The sequence below is a fragment of the Delphinapterus leucas genome, chromosome 19 (assembly GCF_059928025.1).
Source record: "Delphinapterus leucas isolate spDelLeu-1000000601 "Yukka" chromosome 19, BTC_Dleu_Yukka2, whole genome shotgun sequence".
Lineage (NCBI taxonomy): Eukaryota > Metazoa > Chordata > Mammalia > Artiodactyla > Monodontidae > Delphinapterus > Delphinapterus leucas.
Window position 1 is genome coordinate 15,739,463 of NC_143147.1, and position 21,299 is coordinate 15,760,761.

At 61.8% G+C, this 21,299-nt stretch overlaps 1 protein-coding gene across 7 annotated transcripts; it reads right to left on the minus strand.

Moving 5' to 3' along the window:
• Positions 1-48: 48 nt before the first annotated feature.
• Positions 49-21,298, minus strand: LOC149744786 (lysine-specific demethylase 6B). 7 transcript variants are annotated; one of them, XM_089899846.1, is made up of 24 exons: positions 21,183-21,298; positions 14,053-14,170; positions 9,057-9,176; positions 8,643-8,776; positions 8,409-8,550; positions 8,106-8,204; positions 7,787-8,006; positions 7,586-7,678; positions 7,340-7,501; positions 7,088-7,261; positions 6,660-6,998; positions 4,399-6,554; positions 4,163-4,289; positions 3,930-4,035; positions 2,860-3,065; positions 2,673-2,740; positions 2,519-2,590; positions 2,272-2,420; positions 2,012-2,126; positions 1,735-1,922; positions 1,408-1,549; positions 970-1,096; positions 682-852; positions 49-581 (listed from the first exon to the last, which is right to left on the minus strand). In XM_089899846.1, exons 5-24 carry the CDS (start codon positions 8,543-8,545, stop codon positions 558-560), a joined length of 4,875 nt encoding a protein of 1,624 aa, XP_089755972.1. In that variant the 5' UTR covers positions 8,546-8,550; positions 8,643-8,776; positions 9,057-9,176; positions 14,053-14,170; positions 21,183-21,298; the 3' UTR covers positions 49-557. The 7 variants fall into 7 exon arrangements, with proteins under 7 accessions (XP_089755972.1, XP_089755971.1, XP_089755977.1 ...); XM_089899845.1 differs by lacking the exon at positions 21,183-21,298 and adding an exon at positions 15,201-15,720; XM_089899851.1 differs by lacking the exon at positions 21,183-21,298 and adding an exon at positions 15,201-15,719 and having other exon boundaries at positions 2,673-2,737.
• Position 21,299: the final 1 nt, after the last annotated feature.

Here is a 21,299-nt window from a genome sequence, read left to right on the forward strand (position 1 = left end):
TAAATTAAAAACCAAAACAAACAAAAAACCCAGAAAATACAAATCATAACCAAGTGAATAAACAAGAGACATGTACAGGGGTCACAGCTAGCACTGGAAGTAAAAAAGGAGGTTCTGGGGGAGGGGTAAAGCCCATACAAAGAATCTCATTAAAAACCTCGGCTGCCGTAACGTCTATGTACATACACGAGCCGCGTGCATCTGCGCCGGGCGGGCGGCTGGCAGGCGTGAGGGAACCCGTATGTGACCCCCGCCGCCGCCGGAGCCTGGTCCTTGTGTCTGTTGCTAGAAAGGCCAAAGTCGGTGAGGGGAGGCGCTGGTGGGCGAGGGGCTACCAGCCCCCTTCCCCGTCTCCCATTTTTTTTCCTTTTTTCCTCATATTTGTTTTTTAAAAAATTCTTTTTCTTAATAAATTAGGTGAGGGGAGCTGCCAATGGGGTGGAAGGGCTGGGCCCGACCCCCCTTCCCGGCCAGAGGCGGGACCTAGGTCCAGCCCAGGCGTGTGCTGGTGGCCCCGCGGCGCCCTGCGGGCGGGCAGGCGGGCGGGGCGTCCGGCCTCATCGCGACGTGCTGGCCGGGGCCTGCGGGAGAGAGCAGGCGGAGCTCAGGATGCGCGATCGCCCACCCCCGGCCCGGCCCGCCCCGGCGCCCCCTCGGGTCCCCGCCCCGCCGGGCCCTCACCAGCGTGAAGGCGTCGTAGGCCTGCGCCAGCTCCTCCGTGCGGTACTGCTCCAGCACCACCACGCCCTGCAGGCCTGCGCTGCGGCGCCGCGCACAGGCCTCGCAGTGCACCAGGTACGTGTTGCGGCTGCCGTTCTCACTCGTCACGAACAGGATGTTGAACACCTCCACCTGCGGCGGGGAGGAGGCGGCGGTCAAGGGGAGGGAGGGAGTGGGGGGAGAGGGAGGGAGGCCGGAGGCGAGCGCCTCCCTCCGAGGAAACGCGCGAGGGAGAGAGGGCGCACTCACGTCGCACTCGTTGCAGTAGTAGGCGGGCTCGTCCTTGACCCGGCCCTGGTAGGCGATTTTCTTCCCGGCCCGCACCAGGCTCTCCCGCTGCACCTGGCAGTGCTTCATGGACTGCAGAAGGCAGAACCTAAGGGCGGGGCGAGGTGGTGAGGCGGGGCGGGGCGGGGCGGGGCCTCCCCACTTCGGGCCGGGTCACAGCCCCGACACATCCCCGTCACAGTGGAGGTTTTATGTGGTTTTTGTCTACTTGGACCACTGGAAAACAAAGCTCCTCAGGGCAGGGGCGGGCAGGGGCCTTGTCACCCGCCCAGCACGGCAGCCCTGCAAGGCACGCGGCAAAAGGTGGAGCGGTGGGGGAGGAGGGGTTGTAACAAGGAAGAACAAGGCGGGCCAGGTCGGATGGAGATGGGCTCCCACCCAAACAGGGCCCTCCCTCACTTGATCATCTTGAACAAGTCGGGGTCGCTGATTTTGACCGTGCGAGCCACGTTCCAGGACACGTGAATCATGGGCACGATGGATTTGACGTTCTTCACCTCGTTCCACTCGTATCGTTCCAGGGCCAGCTGGTACTGATAGGCTGCGGGCCAGAGAGGGTCATGACAGGATTCCCCAACAGCCCGAGACACTTGGGCCCCCGCCCCTTCCCTCACGGCTGGCCTGGCGCCCTCCAAACCCGCCCCCCCCCCCACGGGGCTCACTCCCCAGGGGCCCCAGCCCCTCACCGCTGAGTGGCTCACCCCACCACCGGCCCCGCCCCCTCACCGGTGAGGGGCCCCACGTTCCAGGCGATGTTGTTGCACCAGCCGGTGGCCTGCACCCAGTGCACGGTCCCCGCATTAATCCACACAAGGTCTCCGGGGCGCTGCACGAAGCGGTACACAGGGATGTTGGAAGCATAGAGGTCATCCAGGATTGGCCACCAGGAACCCGTCAGGTAGTCCACGCCATGCCTGGAGGGTGGCCACAGGGTCAGATGGAAATCTGGGAATCCAGGGACGGGGCGTGGGGGGTCTATCTGCCCGAGGAGGGCGGCGCGCACCGGTCGCAGAAAGCGCTGATGGTCTCCCAGTAGTGCTCGTGCACCGCGAACCACTCGCAGTCTCCTGGGCCAATGTTGATGTTGACCGAGCAGAAGTTGTTGTTCTCCTGATGGCCTGAAGGGGGCAACAGAGAACTGCACGGTTGGTCGGAGCCGGGCTTGTCGCGCACTCATTGGTTGACGGAGGAGCGCTGGCGGCAGCCCCGCCCCCCGCGCTCCTCGCGCTCGCGACGCACTCCGCAGCCCCGTGAAGAGCGCACCTGGCGTTCGGCTGCCTGGGACCTTCATGTACAGCTGCACTGTGTTCATGCCCAGGATGGTGTGGCCCACGTGGCTCAGCATGTTGCCCGTGGAGGTTACCCGCATGAAGGCGGGCAGCTTCAGCAGCTCCTGCAGCTGGGGCTTCCACCTGCCGTGGCGAGGGAGGCAACAGAAGTGAGCAGCTACCCCGACTCTGCTGACCCATCAGCACTCCCGCCCCAGCTTGCTGGCCTCAGCCCCACTGACCGCTTGGCATCGGACAGGTCGATGTTGGTGCCAAACTTGATGATGTGATGGTTCTTCGGATCCGGTGCGCTGCTGCGAGGGCAAAGAGCACAGGTTGGTGGGGAAGCGCAGGGAAAGGAAGGAGTCCTGAAGGGCAGAGGCAAAGCGTCCCTACCTAGGAGGGGTTCCCGTGGTGCTGTCCGGCTCCTCGGACTCCTCGTCCTCACTCTCCTTCTCCTCCTGCTTGGTCACAGGGGTAGGCAGGCCTGGGTCAGCGGCCTTCCAGGAGCCCTCCCACCGCAGCTGGGGCTCCAAGTCCCCTGATTCCACACCCCCTACCTCTGCCCGTGCGCGCCTCTCACCTGCAGGGACTCTTGGAAGGATGAGGCCTGGTACTGCGCGTACTTGGCAATGGTGGTGTGGGAACGGGAGCTCTCGCAGGGCCAGATCTGTCGCGTGCCTGTCAGGTCCCAGTTCTCATCTGAGGGCTGCTGCACCTGGGTGCGCACCTCCACCGTGTGCTCACCACTGGCCTCCACCAGCGTCTTGGTGGAGAAGAGGCCCAAGTCTGCAAGGGAGGGCCGAGCAGAGTGTTGGGGCAGGGGCAGAGGGCGGGGAGCAAGGCCCCAACTCACCCTCTCCCTTCTTGCTCCCCAAGACTCTGACGCAGTGGACACAGGCTTCTCAGAGCTCAGCCAAGGAAGAACAGGCGAGAACCCCAGCCCCTCATGAAGCTGGGAGGGTTGGCCCTCCCAGGGCCTGGCCTTTACCTGCATCATAACCAACCCCCTTTCTCCCACTGATGCTCTGAGTCCCAGCCCCTCCCCCAGAGTCCTCAGGTGTCCATGAGGCCACATGTGCAAAGCACCTGGCACACAATAGCTGCTCAATGAATAACAGTTTAAGTTTTCATTGGATCCAATGAAAGATTTCATCAAGTAAAAGCCTAGGCCGTGCTTCAGTAACACTGGAGGAAAGGGAAGATATGTGGGTAAGAGAAGGCTACAAGGAAACAAGATTAATTTTTACAGGAAACAGGATTACGTTTTATAACTCAGTATGGTTTCCTTTTACTTTGGAAGGTGTTTGAAATTGTGCACAATAAAAGGTTGAAAAAGAGAAAGCCCCAAACCATGAGTCTCCTTGGATTTTACACAACCTTAATCACCAAGAAAACCAGAAGTGACTCTAACCAGATCCCGAGATACATCCCCTTCCCACCTGCCTACTGCTGGGGACAGACAGATGGGGGGAGGAAAGCCTGAGGTCAGCTGACCCATCACTCAGAGCACTCTTCAAATATGGCTTACACGTGACTGAGGAGAGCTCACTACAGCTGTGGCCCTGGGTCTTCCAGAGCGGGGGCTCTCTGAGGGCCCCAAAGCCCCAGATCCTCGCAGCCCTCCCCACGTCTTTCCACCTCCATACTCACTGAGCCGCAGGGAGCCTGCCAGGCCCCGGATCACGGTGATGGGATTTCGAGGGTCTGTACAGAACTGCAGCAGCACCGGCGAGAAGGCGTCCCGTTTACTCTCCAGCTGCGGGACAACCAGGAGACAGGGCTGAGGTCAGAGCCCCGTCCCAGGCTCAGGGCCCCCCAACAGTCCCAACACTGTCCTAGAACCCTCAGGCAGGGGCGGTTCTGAACACGCAGGGCACTCATACATAGATGCTGGGTGTGGGCGGGTTCAGTTTTTCCCGGGGCAGCTTCTCCTCCGAGTTGATCTTCGGTTTCACAGACTGTGCAGGGGAAAGGTAGGACTCCCGAAACTTCCCTTTCACCTTGGCATTCCTGTAGAAGGACAGTGAGATGAGAACAGGAATATCAGTGTGCTGGGGGAAGGGAGCCTCCCGCAGGGCCAGGCCAGCAGCCTCAGCGGTGACAGCCCCCCGCCACTCACTTGCTGGCCCTCACGACGTCGGCAGCACAGTGGCTGATGGTGAGGTCTGCCATCCGCAGCCTCCGCTCTTCCACCTCCGAGGCGATGAAGGTCTCCTTGTCACCACTTTCTACTTTGATGAGCCGGATCTTCAGCTCCTTGGGGGGCCCTTCACTAAGTGAGCGCAGCTTCAGCATGTCAGCCCGGCTGACACCCAGTGGCCCCGGAGCTTCCTCCCGAGCCTTCTTCCCAGGGACAGGGGCTGCCGGGGGTGTGGGCTGGACAGAGGGTGCAGGAACTGGCGGAGGGCCCGGAGCTACGGGCGGCTTGGCCTTGGAGGCCCCGCCCAGATCCGGCCGGGCCTTCTCACGACCCTGGATCTCCTCGCTCTGCAGGTCCAGGTTCCCCAGCACTCGGCGGCTCTTTTCTTTGGGGGCCTTGGCCTTGGCCTTGGCCTTGGCCCTGCCCTCCCGGGGCCGCCGACCCACACTGTCCTTACAGGCCCGCCGGTGCCGCCGGTGCTCCTTCTGCCGCCTCTTGCTGCTCCCTGGTCGTGCCGCGGCCGCCACCCCACCGCTCTCCTCCTTGGCCTGAGCTGGGGGCTGCAGTCGCTCAGTCCCGCTGTCCGCTCGATCTGCCGTGTCCACTGGGTCGGCCGGGTCTGCGGTGCTCCGGCCCACCCGCTCCACAAGGGTCTCACAGGCCCGACTTATCTCTTCTAGCACCTCAGACTCAGAGCGAGCAGGGGGCAGCGGCAGGGGTGGGGGCGGGGGTGCGGGGGTCATGGGGCCCGGGGCTGGCTCTTCGCCCGCCCTGCGCTCCCGGGCCCAGGGCCCGCCTGAGGTAGAGAACTGAGATGACGAGGAAGCGGAGGGCTGTGGGGAGCCCTGGGCGCTCGGGGCCGCGGAGGTGGGCGGTGGGGCGGTAGCACCTGAAGAGGAACCGGGGGAATACTGAGTGGTGGGCAAGGGCCCAGGCCGGGTGGGAACAGCTGCTCCAGTCCCCCGGTAACAGTACTTTTGTCCTTCCAGCACGGAGGCCAAGGACTTGAGCAGGTTGGCCGGGCTGGCTGGTGGGGCTCGCGCAGTTGGCGGTGGCTGGGGTGGTGACGGGAACTTGGCTAGAGGCGGCGGTGGTGGCAGGGCTGGTGGTGGCTTCTTCTCCTCTTCCTGGGTGGCCGGGGTGGTGGCGGCAGCGGCCGTGGCAGCAGTGGTGGCTGGGGCTGTGTCAGTGGGGAATGGAGGCTGCAGAGATGTAAAGGGCTCCTTCAGAGGAGGTGGGGGGACCACGCCTGCCTCGTGTCGTTGCTGCTCCTCCTCCTTGCGAATGGATTCATCCAGCATCTTCATGATGTTGGCCAGCCCATCAGGTAGGATCTTGAATTCAGCTGGCTCCTCAAACTGGTCCTCCAGTGGGGTAGGGGGGAAATCAAAGAGTCGAGGGCCTCGGGCAGGCAGCTCCCCAACCCTGGGCGGCACAGGCTGGGGGGCTTTATTCAGGGGGCCTGGGGATGGCCCCGGCCCCCCCTCGGGGGTCTTTGGGAAGGAGACCCTGGGCCGAGGGCTCTCCGGGTGCCTGAAGCTTCCTGAGGTATTCTGGTGGCAAGAGGAGGGAGGGGCTGGAGGCAGGGCAAGAGTCAGGGGTGCAAGAGGTGGGTCCTGGGGGCTCAGTGTTGGGCTGGGGGGGCGGGGAAGGGGGTCCATACTTCTGGCCAAATAGGAAGGTGTAGGGAAGGACACAGGCCCAGTAGGGCTGCTGCTGTGGCTGCCACTGTTGCTGCTGCTGGTGGTTGGGGGAGCGGGAGGGGTGTGCGAATCCTGAGTGCCCACAGAAAAGCGGGGGGCCGGAGGTCCCAAGAAGCCCTCGCGGTGGGGGAGGGGTGGCGGGGGAGGGCGGGGGCGTCCCTCAGCCCCGAAGAAGAGCTCGTCTAAGATCTCTCCATCCTCACGGGCTGCTCGGCAGGCTGGGCCCTTCAGCCAGGCAGGGGGGGGTGGAGGGCGTAAGAGGCGGGGACAAGGGGGAGGAGGAGGTGAGGAGGGGCCAGGTGGCAGGGACAGGTGGGGAGTGGCAGCGGGAGCCGCCAGGAATGGTTTCCGACTACTGTGTGCTGAGGGCCCAAGGCGGCCTTGGTGAGAGGAGACCTCCAGCGCGGGAGTTTGGTAATGGTCAGCACCGGGCTGCAAGTGTAGGACGGCGGTGGTCAGAGGGCTGCTCCAGCCACCCTAGACCAGCTCCACTCGTCCCCCCCACCGCTCCGCCCGCCACCTGCAGTTGTCACTCACAATGCCTGGGCTCGGCTCCACGCCCCGGAGACCAGGGCTGCTGCTGCTGCTACTGCTGCTGGTGGTGGTGCCGGGGGGGCCAGGGGGCCGGGAAGGGGCGTAAGGCACGCAGGCGGTGGTTGCTGCTGGTGAAACGCTGGAGTCCATCCGCGACCTCTGAACTCTGCTCTCTCTAAGGTCACTTCCGGGGGGACGGGTGGCAGGTGGGCAGCCATGGCTCTCTGCTCCTGGGGGGCGGGGGCCTGGGGGTGCAGCCGGGACCAGCCGGTGGCCGGGGGGATGCACAGGGTAGGCCGGAGCTGGGTATGGATATGGGTGAGGCAGCGAGTGCCGCTGCTCCTGTGGGCGAGAAATGAGGACACTGCGTGAGGAACGAAGGACACAGGGGCTGGAGGTAAGAGGTGAGGGGGCCACAGAGAGGTGCTCACCTGGCGCTCTGGGGGTGCTGAACCCTTGCGCTCGGGGCCCCATGCATCTCCATGCGGGGTACTCCACAGCCCTGGCTTGGTCAGCTGGAATGGAGGGCTGGTGGCTAGGCCAGGCGGGGGTGGGGCTGGGGGTAATGGTGGCGGAGGCAGCGGCAGCCCTGGGGGAAGGCCAGTCTGGAAGAAAACAGAGTGTGAGAGTCCCACTCCTCGCCCCAGCCCACTCGCTGCTGGCCCACCCACATACAATCATACCTGCTCAGAGTTGCAGCCTCTCCTGCGTTTGCCTCCAGGGCTGAGGCCCTCCTCCCCCGAGGGGCCTGAGAGTGCTGCAGGAGGCATAGGCTGCACCACCGGGGGTTCGGCGGCTCGCTTCACCGGGGGACCCCCCCGCTTGGCCCCATAGTTCCGTTTGTGCTGAGGACGGAAACAGGAGAGAGAATGGTACCGGTGCAGACCTGGCCCGGCCCTCCTCCCTAGCCCGCCCAGTCCCAGCCTCACCTCAAGGTGCAACAAGTTCCACACTTGCTCCAGGGGAGGCAGGACCTTGGGTCGGTGCTGGCAGGAGCCGGCATGAAAGTTCCAGAGCTGGGCCTGAGGAGGTGGGGGAAGAGTGCAGAGCACAGGGCAGAGGCAGACGTAAGACGAGGGCACTGAGTCAGAACGCACAATCCTAGCCCCCTGTGTCCTGCCTCATCCCACCTGCTGTAGTCGGCCGACGTGGGGCCCCAGCTCAGCCAAGCTTCCTCCGTATCGAAGGGCGCTGTGGTAGCAGCGTACAGCCTCCTCACTGTCGTGCTCTGACTCGTACAGCTGCCCAAGCTGCTCCCACAGCCCCGGCTGGGCCGGCTCCCGGAGCAATGCCTGCACACAGCCATGCAGGGATTCCAGCTTCCCATGGAGGGGTCTTGGGGTGGGTGTCCTACAGAGCAGAAGGGGTGGGGAGGTGGCAAGGCTTGGCGAACTCTTTTAAGGCCCCGGCCTTACCTCCCATCCCCAGCACCTTTCAATCCTCACTCACCCTGGAGCATAATACGGTTTGTTGGGGTGGCCAGAGCTACTGCCGTGTGAAGGAGGTAGGGGAGCAGGGAGTGGGGGCTGCCCGATGCTGGCAGAGCACCTGGAGAGAGAAGGGCTCTGTTAATGTACAGCAAGCTGGAAGTCTTGTCCCTACCTAGGAAGGAGGGGACTGAGGAAACAAGAGAAAGCAGCTGAGGACTGCACTGAGGCTCATGGGATGGCAGAAATGAGAGTGACACAGAGACTGAGGAGCAGAGATTGGAAGAGGAGTGCCTGGAGGCAGAGAGACAGACCAAGTTCTCACCTGCCTCCAGGCAGCCATGCGCTCCGAGGAGGGGGATGGGGCGGGCAGGAGCTCCAGGCCCCAGCACAGCTCAAGCCCCCAAGGGCAAAGGCTTCCCGTGCAGCGCGGGCCCCTGCAGGGTCCACTGCCCGATGCATCCAGCCTGTGTCAAGGAGAAGAGATTATGATCCTACTGGGAACAGAGACTGAGCTGTCAGGGTACACACAGCCGACGCGGCCCCAGTCTTCCCTTACCAGGTCAGCAGTGGCCCCAGAGATCGGGCACGGCCCCCTGCCCCAGCTCCTTGGGGCGATGGTCCGGCTCCAGCCGCTCTGACAGGAGTGCCCACTGCCCCCAGATGGTCGCCCAGGGCCTTTCACAGCCAATTCTACGGAGAGGAGGGGGAAAGGAGTAGGGTGAGCGGGCCAGCGCACAGTCGGGGCCGCAGGCTAGGCTGGGCTGGGCTGGGCTGGGTTGGCCTGGCTGTGGCGCCCACAGGTCTGTGATCTGCGCAAGGCTGACTATCCCTGAGGAGCGGCCCACCCGGCCTAAGGAGCCTCAGGGGAGTGGGGGCAGCGGGAGGGCCAGTAGGTGCGATGGGGTGGCTGCGCTGCTAGGCTTCCAGCAGGGAGCCCCGCGGGCCGAGCTGCAGCGCTGCGGCCGCTTACCCGGCCTCCGTGGGAGCTTTCTCTCCCGGCGTCGGCGAGCTCCGGAGACCTGACCAATCACAGGACTTCCTCTCTCCCCAGAAAGCCAATCATCACCCGTGTCTCCGCCTCAGTAACAGCCTGGCCGGGACCAATAGGAGCGAGGTTAGCCCGGCCGCTGCCGGGGGAGGAGGGGCGGCGGAGCCGGTCAGACAGGCTCTGCCCGGGGTGACCCCGACGTGACCCCGCGGCTCCCACCTAGGGTCTCCATCTCCAAGCTGACACTAGGCCGGTCGAGGCAAGCGGAGCCTGAAACCCGTGCGGGTGAAGGCGGCGGGTCGCACGTTCGGGCCGGCCTGGGGCATGGAGCTACCCGCAAGTCCCACGCGCCCACAGAGCCGCCGGTAGTCCGCGTTAGACCGCCCGAAACGCCCCCTACCCCGCCGCCTAACACCGACGGACAGCAGACGGATGCACAACGCCGACACAGGCGGCGCTCCCCCTCCTCACTTCACCTCGCCCAGTGCCTGACCTCCCCACCCCCTAGGAACTGTTTAAGGCTGGCCACTCACGGCGACTTCTAAGGCACCCAAACCTGCCCGCGCCGCGATCAGAGCGCTCCACCCACCACGCCTGACCCCCATCCCAAACCATGGTCAAGCCCCCAGCTTCATACCCAGTTCCTTCAGCTCCTCCACTTCCCCTGGCTCTGTAGGCCTTCAATACCAACCGACCCCCAAAACCAAAACCGTCCTCTAATCCCCCAACTTCTGAGAAGTCGCGCACAGCGGTCCCGAGTGGCCCCTCTCGCGTGGCTCCCGTATCCTCTGTGCCCTTCCCCGCCGGGGCCACGCGGCTCCCCACGGCCCACGTGGCCCCCGCCCCCCAAGGGAGGGGGGATTTCGGGGGTTGCCCGTGACGTGGCTACTTGCGCAGCGGAAGCGGCGTGTGTAAGAGTACGGGGGGGGGTCCTTCGGGAGGGAGGAAGGAGGGAGGAAGGAGGAGGGCGGGGCCCGCCCGGCGGTGACATCACCCTTGTCCCACTCTCACCGCCCACTCCCTTAAAGAACCCAGAACCCGTTTCACTTCCTCCTTCACCCCCCCCCAACCCCTTCCCGTCGGTGCTGGCTCGACCTACGACGGGAGCAGCGCTCCCCTTCCTGGGCACCTTCCCTTTAGCCCCAGTTCTTCCTTCTCGCCTCTCTGAGCCCAGGATCTCGGTCCCCGCGCGTCCTGCTCGCCTACCCCGCGTCCCCGCAGGTAGGAAGCCGGCTCCGCTCCCGGGATCGGTCCATTGAGAGTCTAGAGTACAAAGAGCTGCGAGAGGCGAGTGTAGAGTACAAAGCGGCGGGGGCGGGGCCAGCGCTCCAGCTGGAGCTAGCGCCGGGCAGGAAGCCGGGGGAGAACGCGCGACGAGGGGCTGGGGGCGGCTGGAAAGTTCGCCTTCGCCGAGAGAAGTCTGAGCTGTGGGGAAATTTCCACCCAGCCCACAAGGGCATTCGGGTTTCTGGTGAAAACAGTCCTCGATCTGAAGGGCAAGGTCGTCTGTTTGCACGCAAGCGCTTGGACCCTACAGGTCCCGGCATGCCACTCCCCGGCGAGCCCTAGTAGGCGCTTGGGCTCTGCGGACCCTCTCCGCGGTTCACGCGGAGTTTCGGTCAGAACTCTCTCTCCTCACCATACAGCCTTTATGTCAGTTACCAAGCCCTGGGCCAAGTACAGCGCTTAACTGCGGTCAAGCATAGCCCTGGCCAGCTGCCCCCACCTAAGTCCCGGGACCCATGGACCAGACATGCGAAAACGGGGAACCCGGGGTCCAGACATCAGAGGAACAGATCCCCGATTGGGAAGTGGTGCCGAGGGCGCTGCCAGTTGCCAGGAAATGCAGCTTCCCCTTCTGCGATGATGACACTTCCCCTCTACCACTTCCCCTTTCCCACGGGGAACTGACTCAGCTTTCCCTAAAACAGCGAGTCCCGTCGGCCAGCCCCTTTCCACCTCTATCCACAAACCCCTACGCCGGTACTCGGAATACAGCAGCCCTCACTTGAGAACAAAAACTTCCTGTACACTAAACACACACACTCTCGCCAACCACCTCGGATCCTTGTCCCCACCAGGGACCCAGGCGCCTGACTTCCCATCCGCCTCCTGTACAAAGCCCTCCCTCGGGGTCTGATTCAGGCTTGGGGTGGGGGAGCGTGAGTCACCCAGAAAACCTTCCCCTATTCCCACTGACTCAGCCCCCGCCTCCCTGAACACACACAGACACACACAGTCAGAGGCAGACACAACTCAGCCCACACACCGCTCCCCACCGGTCCCGCGGAATTTCCCCTCTCGTCTTCCCCCATGACGGCCCCTCCCCACGCCGGGCAGCCCCGACGCCGCGGTCACACCTGTTCCCCAGGCGCCAGCAGCCGGCTCGCGGTCCACTCTCACCTCCACTCTCGCTTTGGGGCAGGAATAGCCCTCCCCGACTCTTGGCGTCCGTACTAACCCAGGGGAGGGGACAATCACCGGCAGGCACAAAGACAGACACCCAGAGACTCCTCAAAGACAGATGAGAGGTAGACGCACACGGCCAAAGAGGACGGTATACTTCTGGGGCAGGCATTCCAGCCTCTCCAGTCGGACCCACAGTACTGGGAGTCAGCCGCTCAGAAAGGGTTAATTCTGCTCCTGCCGAGGCCACGCCCTCTCCATCCGGGCACTCCCGGCTAAGCCCAGCTCCGCCCCCTCCATCCGGGCTCTGGACTCGGGGACTTTAACCGGCCCCCTCCCCTAGCGCCCCGAGAGGGACCCACTCTATCAAACACACCCACTTAACTCTCTCTGGGCTCCAGGCCGCAGGAGCCCCTCCGCACACCGCTCCCGCCGCGCGGGATGAGGGTCCAGACGTGAGCACGCAGATTCACGTGCCGGCCAAAGACAAGACCCCGCAATTAGGGTATTACCGAGCAGGGAGTTAGCAGGCACGCGGCACGCGCGAGGAGGTGGGGCCGGCCCGGAACCCTGCCGCGTCCCGCTCCCTGTCAGGCTCCGTTCTGCCTGGTGGAAGCGAGGGGTTACAGCTCGCTTCTTACCTGGGGGAGGGGGAGGCGTAGGGGAGGGCCGCCGGCTGGGGCTCCGCTCTGACTCAGCCACCCCGGGCAGGCCGCCCGCTCGGGATTCCCTTCCCCAGCCTTCCCTCGCTGCTGGCCCCTCCCCGCCCCCCACCGAGAAGTGACAGTGCCGGCCCTGGCCCGCTATGTGTCACTGCGAGCCTTGTGTCTGCCTCTGACTGGACCGCTGTGTTCACCAGTCTCTCTGACAAGGTCGGCTGTGTATGAGTCCCGGTGTCTGTCTCCGTGTGCACCTGCATATCTGCTCATCTTGTCTCCATCAGTGCCTGTGTCTGATGCGTTCCTGTCATTATGCCTGTCTACACGACTCCGAGGGGCTGTCTCTGTCTGTGTGTCTGCCTGGCTCCTGTCTCGGTCTTTTGTCTGGGACTGCCTCTGCATCACTTGCCGTGATCACGTGTGTCTCTCTGCACATGCCCTTCTGTGTTTGCCTTCATGTTCCTGAACAGAGTCAGGGAAACACTGGAGCAGGCTGACCCGGCAGACTCCTCGCCCCACTCCCCTGAATCCTGATGTCTTACTGGATCAGTGATCCTTCTGTTTGAGTCAAGCATTTGGAGGTCTGGGTGCCTTCATTTAAGTTCTGTCCTATTCCTCAACATCCTCACTTATCCTCACAGCTCCCTGTGGCTCCCATTGTGATGGTAATTGCTAGCATTTAGTGAATACTTATAACATGCCAGGTACTGTGTTAAGCACTTTATATACATTTTAAAAAACTCCTCTCCAGAACCTGACCTAGTACTACCCCATTTTACAGATGAGGTAATTGAGGCTCAGAGAGGTTATATAACTCTGTCAAGGTCATTCCACAAGAAAGAGTAAGAGCTAGGCTTCTTTCCAGAGCCTTATTCTTACCACTCTTCTATAATGCCTCTGTACTATTCTCTGTTGGTTTTATCCTCACAGGACATTTCCTAGGTCAGCCTGCCCCTCAGCTCTCCCCCACAGTACCATCCCAAATGTCTTATGTCTCTAGAGAAGGTGTAGGTAGGAGGCTGTGCAGCATTTCTCAGAAGCCATTGGTTTCTTGGCCCTGAAGCTCATTCAGTTAACACATTCATTCAACGCAATTCCACTGAGGCACCCCAATGTGCAAACCATCTCGCCAAATAGTGAGAGATACATAGAAGAAAACAATCCCACTCAAAACTTAGTGAGAAGTGGAGAAGAGCAACACACACTCAGAGAACTTAAGTCTCTGGCTTAGGTACCCTCTTTTCTCCTACAGAAGAATGGGGGATGGGATGGAGCAGGGCCTTAGGCAGAGAAGTGGCAGAAAGAGAGAGGGAAGCACAAGAGGAGTAAGATTTAGGATGTATGCGGCAAATGCTGTGGTGCAGTAGGGAGAGAAAGGAACCGAAGGGATCTGGAAGGAAGGGTGGGAATGCCAAGACTGCCATGGCAACGGCAGGTTTCTGTGACAATGGCCTCCAGTATCTCTCCAAATCAGTTCCCGATCACCCTCCATAAGCCAGGCTGTTCAACAACTATTATAGGGGCAAAGCCCTCCTCATTCCAAAAAATTAAAAATAAATAAATCCCTCCAGGTATCTTATCTCTACTTTCGGGCCTACAAACCCCAGGTTAATTCAATTTAGTAAGTAACTGAGTTGTAGCACTGGTGGGGAGGGGGAAGGGGGGGTGATTTTTTGGAGGTAGTTGAGAGGCTGGTGAAGTACAGGGATGAACCATTCATAGGCAACAGAGGGGAGCTCCATAAATGAGGAAGACTGAACCACTCAACCACCTCATGGTGGGGGGGATGCTCAGAGTTGGACTGGACCATTCTGAGGAGTGGGCATGATCTAGATCACATCAATCCTTCTTGCATATGGCGCAGAGCTGGACTGTTGCGGGGAGGCGCTGCATTGCTCAGGGGCAGGACTTACCAGATGGGAGTTTGGTGTGCCCTGTCTCATTGGAACCAGCGCCCCAGCAGTAGGGTGCAGCAGACCACAGTGGGTGGGGTGGGTGGTACTATGGGGCTGGCATGGTGCCTGGGGGAACCTAAAAGAAAAAAGCCAGTTAGAGGTGGGATCTCCCAAGCTGGAGAATTTTCCTATGCCCCCTGTCCCCTTATTGAGGAGAAACCTGGCTCTGGTGGTCAGATGGGATGAGAGAATCTGTTTCCATGGCAACCAGAAAAAGCCAACCCAAGAGTGGTCCTCCAGCCTTCCCCTTTCGGAAGCAGCCTGGACCAGGGAGTGAGGGGAGCATGCTACAGCATCTGGTTAAGTCCACAGTGGACGCCCAACCCATGATCCCTCTTCTGACTGGACCCTCCTGCTGAGAGTCCTTGGCCCCAGGGTAGCCCTAACTGCCTCTGACATCTGCACCCAGGTCAGCTTCAGTCCTGGCCTCAGGCTCACAGAAACTCTTCCTTCAGTTCTGCCTCCTCCCTAACCTTATCAAGACACCAGACAACCCCACCTTCTGGACTCTGCCCCCTCTCCTTCCCTCAGGCTGGTGCAGGCAGGTCTTGGTGAGCAGCACAGGTGGCCAGACTAGATGACCGGGCCCAGCAGGGAGGAGCCTTCCTCCTCAGCAAGGACTGTGACTCTGGGCCTGGGTCTGGAAGTGGCCTCTGCGGCAAGCCTCCCTTCCATCTACCCATCAAGGCCATATCCTGTTTCTCCATCACCTCCTTCCTCTGTGTGGCCCAATTAGGTGATAGAGGCCCACTCCCTCCCCTCCTAACTTTCAGAGACAAGAAGTTAGGTGTCTAGGTCCAGGGCCAAGAATCTGGTGTCCATCCAGGGGTCAGACCTAAGTCTGCCTCACCTCAAACTCACTCCTCAGAGACCTATGTTTTCTGCCCTCTTAGCCATAGTTCTCTGCCCTTAAGCACCCAGACACTTGGGCTCCCAGTCCAGCCTCTCCATTCCCTGTCCTTCCAGCCCCCATCCTTCCCCCTGCCCCAGAGGCTCAGGCCCCCAGCCCCCAGCCTCCGTGATGCAACGTGCTGCAAGCTGCCTTAACTGCTGCTGACACTGCCCCCAGGGGAGGTGCTATTTCTGACCCATGCAAGGCCCCTCACCTGGCCAGGGTAGTGGTCAGCTGCAGGCTAGGGAGGCCAGGCAGGCAAGGTCCTTCTGCTGGAGAAGGGAGCTTGAGGCTGGAACCCTCCAGGACAGGGACACTCAGAATGTGAGACCAGAGAGTGAGTGAGTAAGAGAGAGAGAAACAGAGAGGGAGAGAAACAGAGAGAGAGAAACAGAGAGAGAGAGAGAGAGAGAGAGAGAGAGAGAGAGAGAGAGAGAAACAGAGAGAGAGAAAGAGAGAGAGAGAGAAACAGAGAGAGAGAGAGAGAGAGAGAGGGTGAGTGTGTGTGTGTGTGTTAGTCTGTAGCATTTGTATTTGTGGTTGTGTTGAGGAAGAAGGGGATGCTGGGGAGGGGCCTTAGGACAGACCAAGAGGAGAAGTGAGGGGCAGCCAAGGGGGTCAGCCAAGGGGGTCAGCGGGGTGTGTATGGGGTGTCTGGACACCAGAGTGGGGGAGGGGCCAACAGCCATTTAAAGGGCCAGCCCCAGAGCTTTAATCCCTCACCAGCCCTGGCCCCAAGCCGGAGGCTGTAATTCATCTGTCCAACAGCTGGGGTGGGTGTGTGTGTTGGGGGGGGGGGGGCATGTGGACGGGAAGGGGGAGCTGGGGGAGGGGCTGGGGCTTTCTTGTGCACAGAGCCAAACAACAAAAGGGGAAGCTGAAGGGCCAGCTCCAGTGTGCCCAGGACAGGCTGCTGACGTGCAGACCTGCCGGTGGCCCCCACCTGGTGGCCGACAGACTCCGTAGTTTAGACTCAAGGATTCTTGGCCAAGGAGTCCATGAACCCAAAGGTGGGGCCCTGGAGAAGGCCCAGGTTGAGTGCCCCCCAGGCAAGCTGTCACCCCTCCGTGCAGGTCCCATCCGCAGCACTGTCCCAGACCTGGCAGGCCCCGAAACAGATTCAGCCTCAAATGCCCTGCTCGCCAGCCAAGCCTCCCCAGACAAGGCCTGCCGGCTCCCCCCTCCCGCTGGCGCAGGGTGGCAGCGGCCACACCGAGGATGTCCCTTTAAATCATTACCACCCCTGATTGTGTGGACGAACAGAGGGCCCTGCCCCCCAGGCAGAGGCTTGCCACCTACCCCCACGAGTCCCCAGAAATGTGAGGGCCATTTAAAGGGACAACAGAGAGGCAGCCGGGTCTCTAACCGTCCCCGCCCCCACCCCAAACACACTCACAGACCCTTTCGCCCGCGACACATAGCCCCTTGCCCCTCCAGAGGGCCCCCCAAATTCCGGTTCTCTCCCCACCCCTAGAGACTGCTAGAAGGAGAAAGGGGCCAGAGCTGGGGGGCGGGGAACTGGGGAAACGAGAAAAGGACAGGGACTCCCTCCTTCCTCAGAGCCCCAGGGGACAGGTCGGAAGGAAAGCAAAGCCTGGAGAAGCAGCGAGACAGAGCCCCGAAAGGTGCCGCGGGCAGACCTGGGGCGCACAGGCTGTCGGTCGAGGGGAAGGGAGTTGGGCTGCACGAGACAGCGGCGCGGCCAGCGGGCGACTAGCCCAAGTGCGGAGATGGAACAAGGAGGGCTGGGGGCAAAGAGGCAAGGCCGGGGGAAACGGGGAGACGGAACCGGGGAAAGGGGTCATCTGGGAGGGTGTGGAGGAAAACCCGAGAGGGGAGGGCGAGCCAGGCCGGGGTTACCTGCTGGGTGTCTGTCCCCCGGCGGTGCCCCCGGAGTCCGGGTAGGGAGGGGGGGGAGCAGCGGGGGGGGGGGGAGTGGGGGCTGGGGGGGCGGGGGAGACGGTCCCTCCTCTGCCTCCTGGGCCTGCCCCGGCGCTTGCAGCCTCTGCCTCCCTCCCTCCTCCTCCCCGTCCCTGAGTCCCGGAGTCAAACAAAGAACTGTAGCAGGCTCTCCCCAACCCCCTCCCTCCCTCCTCCTCCTCCTCCTCCTCCTCCTCCTCCTCCTCCTCCTCCTCCTCCTCCTCCTCCTCCTCCTCCTCCTCCACCTCCTCCTCCTCCTCCTCTTCCACCTCCTCCTCCTCCTCCTCTTCCTCCTCCTCCTCCCCTCCCTCCCTCCCCACCAGCAGGCTCCCTCCTCTCCCCTCCGGTCTCTTCCTTTAACTACCCGCCCCCCCCAGCCCCCAGCACTAGTCTCTCTACCCACCCACCCGAACCTTTTACACACCCCTCAGCCAGCCCTGTCCCCGCAAAGGAAACTGTGGAGTCCCTCTGTAAAACTGAAAGGCTCCAAAGAGCATGGGAGGGGACTGGGGTCTTGCTCAAAAATCAAGAACCACAATACAATTATTTTATTTTCACAGCCAGAGGAACAGTCTTAGCTGTTTCTTCTGCAAGAAGGGGGAAAAAATAATCGCAAAGAAAGCAATACAAATCTGACTAAAGCCCTCATCAAATAAAGTGCACAATGCAGTGGAAGCTAATCCCCAGCCCCCTCCCCCCCTCCCCCCGCCCCCCCCACCCCCGCCCTACCAAATTAGCACAGACTCTCCACTCCTCCCTGGAGAACTCCTAAGGTCTTGGCCAGTTTGAAGCAGGCCTACCAACCATAATAATAAAAATAATAACAGCATTTAACAATAATAAGCATTTTATAACAAGCATTCATTCAGTGTTCATTCTGTGCCAGGCACTGTGCTAAGTGCTTTGCATAAATTATCTCATTTTTTTCCCTATCAACTGCCTAGAAGGTAGGTATTAATATTTCAATTTTCCAGATTAAGAATATGAGGCACAGGGAGGTTGTGACCTTTCCAAGTCTCTACAGCCACTAAGTGGCAGAGCTGGGAATGGAATCCAGGTCTGATCTGACAGCCCAAGCCCTAAGGTACACAAAAAGAGAAACCAATTTTTTGCAATACGATAACCAATCCCATGACTTAATAAAGAAGGGCAGCCATAGCTATCAACTGAGTCCCCTTCCTTCAAGAGACAGAAATCCACGCACCTACACAGAATAAAGGCCCTGACTTTTCAGGCTAATACAGTTTCTTGACCCTTTTCCTCACTGTTGGGGCTGGGGGTGGGGTGCCATTAATTAAGGTCAGGGCTGAGCTGGTATCCAGCAGTATACCACACAGCAGTATACCACAGTATGCCTCCTGGGAGGTAGCTATCTGGCAACCACTCCTACTTCAACTCAATATGGGGGCGGGGGCAATGAGACACTTGGTAATGCAGCAGGTGGGAAAGTAAAAAGACTGCTGGGAGGCTCTTTCCAGGAGGGACGGGGGTCTTGCAGGAAAAGCTCTTCTGTGCCAGTCTAGGGAAAAGTGACCCAGGCTTCGCTTCGCCCAGCGAAGGGGCAAAGTCCACCACACCACACCCGTGCCCCTCCCCCTCACAAGACTCCAGGCCAGGGTTTCCCACCTGCAGGACGCTAAGGCCAAGGGAAGGGAGAGGGAAAAAAGATGGCACGGGGTTGCAACTGGACTCGGGGCGGGGGGTGTGGTAGGGGGAGGGGGCCGGAATGGAAAGGGCACGTGCATGGTGACATCATCCCAGGCCACCTTTAACACAGACCTTTGACCCCGAGGGGCGGAGAGGAGCCTCAGGCTAAGCTTCCTGGGAAATAGCCTTAAGAATTCTGGGAACCCAAAAAGGAGAGGAAGGAAGGAACCCAGGCGTCCCGCCCTTATCTTCTGCCCCCAACGCGGCTCCCATCCCTTGGACTCGGGCCTCTCGGCTCCTCCTCTCCGCCTCCAGCCCTGACCTCCCAACCCACATTTCTGACGGAGTCCCGACACGCCTCTCAGAGATACTGTGCCTTCTCTCTCCTGGGCGAGATCTCGGGTGGGGCGCGGGAGGTGGGGGGCGGGGGCACCAGGTCCCGCGGGGCTCCGTCTCCCATCAGCGGGATCCCCCGTGCCCCAGCCGGCCGCCAGCCGGAATCTGTCTGGGTCCCAACTCTCCTGCCCCTCCCCGCGCTGTTCCAGGGCGGAGTCTGTGGAGTTGAAATCAGGACACGGCAAGAGGAAGAGTTATATAACTGGGAGAAGACGAGAAGGACGAGTGAAGACCAGGAGAGGCAGCCCGAAAGGAGCCGAGGGAGGTGCAAAGAGCACCAGGGCGAGGGGGGGAAGAAACGTTAGGGATGAGAAGGGTTTTGGTGCACATCAAAGGGGAGGAATTCACGCGAAGACGGGTTGTGATGGTCCGGGAAAAGTCACCTGGCCCGTCCGGGGCTTCCCCGCAGCGCCCTCCCCAGCCACCAACAGCAGCTGAGCCCGAGCGAGTGAAGCCTCGGGAAGGGGTGCTGATACCCGTTCCGTTCGTCTTGGAGAGGAAACCTTAGCCAGAGCCCGGGAAGGCAGCGGCGGAGCATATGGGGCCGGAAACCACAGCTCCGCCCAGCCCACCTGGGAGAGTGGGGCGCCAGCTGGGGGTTGGTGGGGAACAGGTAGCTGGCTCCTCCCACGCCAGGCTGGGCAGTAACGGCTTGAGACCCAGAGAAAGGCTAGCGGACCCATACGTCTGGTTCCCCCCGGGGCTGAGGAGTGAGTGCAGCCCAGTACTAATTTGCGAACAGAGTCTCTAGATGGGGGTAACTGGGGGAAGCGGCAAGCGCTGACTCGCCGCGCAGGCGCGGGGGGGGGGGCGGTTACTCGGGCTCGTGCGGCGCGGGGAGGGGGAGTGGGCGCGAGCGTGTGGGAGTGCACGTGCGGGTCCCGGGCAGCTACCCCCTCCCAGCCTCCACCTCTTCCCCTCCCCTTTCCCTCTTCCTGTCGCTCTACGATGCCTTCTCCACATTGGCTGCCAAGGCCCTGATGTCAGAGGCAGCCGCTGGAGCGGATTGGGCGGACGCGAGAGTTAGGGAATCCAGCTCCTGAGTCTAGCTCTCCAGTTACTCTGGCAACAGGGCAAGCAACCCCCGGGAGGGAAGGGGAGCAGAGCTCAGCGCCGCGCCTGGGTCCCGCCTCCCTCCGGACCAACGCCGAGTCCGTTTCTGTGGCAGCGCAGCTCGCTCGCTGCTCCCCTGCTTCCTCCTAGGGATCTCCCTGTCTCAAGAACCAGGCGACCTGCCCTCGACCTTCGCCGCAGTCTCCCATCCTAAATCAGCCACAAGCCGCGGCAGACAGGAAGCGAATCTGCGTTGCTTAGCAACCTGCCCGCGTGCCCCCTCCCCACTATTTACCCCAGCTCCGGGAGGCGGAGTCCCTACCCCCTCACCCGCCCATGTCCTTTGCCCTCCCGACCACAATTTCCTGTGAGGGGGACCGAGATGACAGGAAGTCAAACTAGCACCTCAGCCCACCTTTCCCTCTGGCCGGGGCGGGGGGCTTCGGCTGCTTTCACGGCCACATCCCCCACCCCAGGCCCCTGAGTCGCGCTGTGCGTCTCGCTCTCGCCATCTCGCGGCTACGTCGCGAAGGTTCAGCGGAGAAGGTCCCGAGAAGGGCGAGAAGCTAGGAACGTGAGGTGTCAACGAGTGGGGGCAGGACCGGGGATGAGGAGACTATCGGGGTGAGGCCGAGTGCAGGGAGGTGACGTGCGGTGGAGGGGATGGGGGCGAAGGCTACCGCTGGGAAGCTGTCGGGGCTCCCAGTGTGAGGGTCAGAGCTGAGGCTACATACCTCACCCGTGGGAAGAGCCAGAGGGAGACTTGGCGCGGCCCGGGACCTGAGACACAACCCTGACTACACCCGCCCTCAAGAGGCCATCGCACTGACCTAACTGCAAACCCTGATCTTTGGTCCTGCCCTTCAGGTTAGGGACCGCCGCGCCCCGCCCCCGCCCTAGGGTCGGGAAGGGGAATCCCAGCCCAAGAGGAACAGGGAGTCCTTTCAGGCCCCTGTCGACATCCGGAACCCAGGACATCTGCCGCCCAGCTCTCCCCTCACCCCCGCCCTGCTCTTTTCTAGGGGACCCAGACGTCCTACGCCCAGTCTTCTTCCCAGTGCCGTCCTTTCCAGAGACCCGAACGTCCATCCCCAGTTCTACCCTTCCTGCGACTCAGGCGTCCCGCCCCACTGCGCGGAGATGGTTTCCCTTTCCAGACGCCTTCGCGGCTCCCCGTTACCTGGTTCTGGGGTGTCCCAGGTGTTCAGGTTCCCCAAGGTCACCCAGGGGGTCGAGCGGCCCCCCCCTCTCCCAGGCCGGGGCTGGGGGGGCCGCTCCGCCCCGTGGCGCAGTTGGA

What these genes read in the sequence shown, in the direction of transcription:
- LOC149744786 (XM_089899846.1), bottom strand. Translation starts at nt 8,545, where the DNA reads ATGCATCGGGCAGTGGACCCTGCAGGGGCCCGCGCTGCACGGGAAGCC. An exon ending in GAGGCTGCAACTCTGAGCAG is followed by an intron (nt 7,262 to 7,339) that starts GTATGATTGTAT and finishes GTTTTCTTCCAG; the next exon opens with ACTGGCCTTCCCCCAGGGCT. An exon ending in TGGAGCCGAGCCCAGGCATT is followed by an intron (nt 6,555 to 6,659) that starts GTGAGTGACAAC and finishes CTACACTTGCAG; the next exon opens with CCCGGTGCTGACCATTACCA.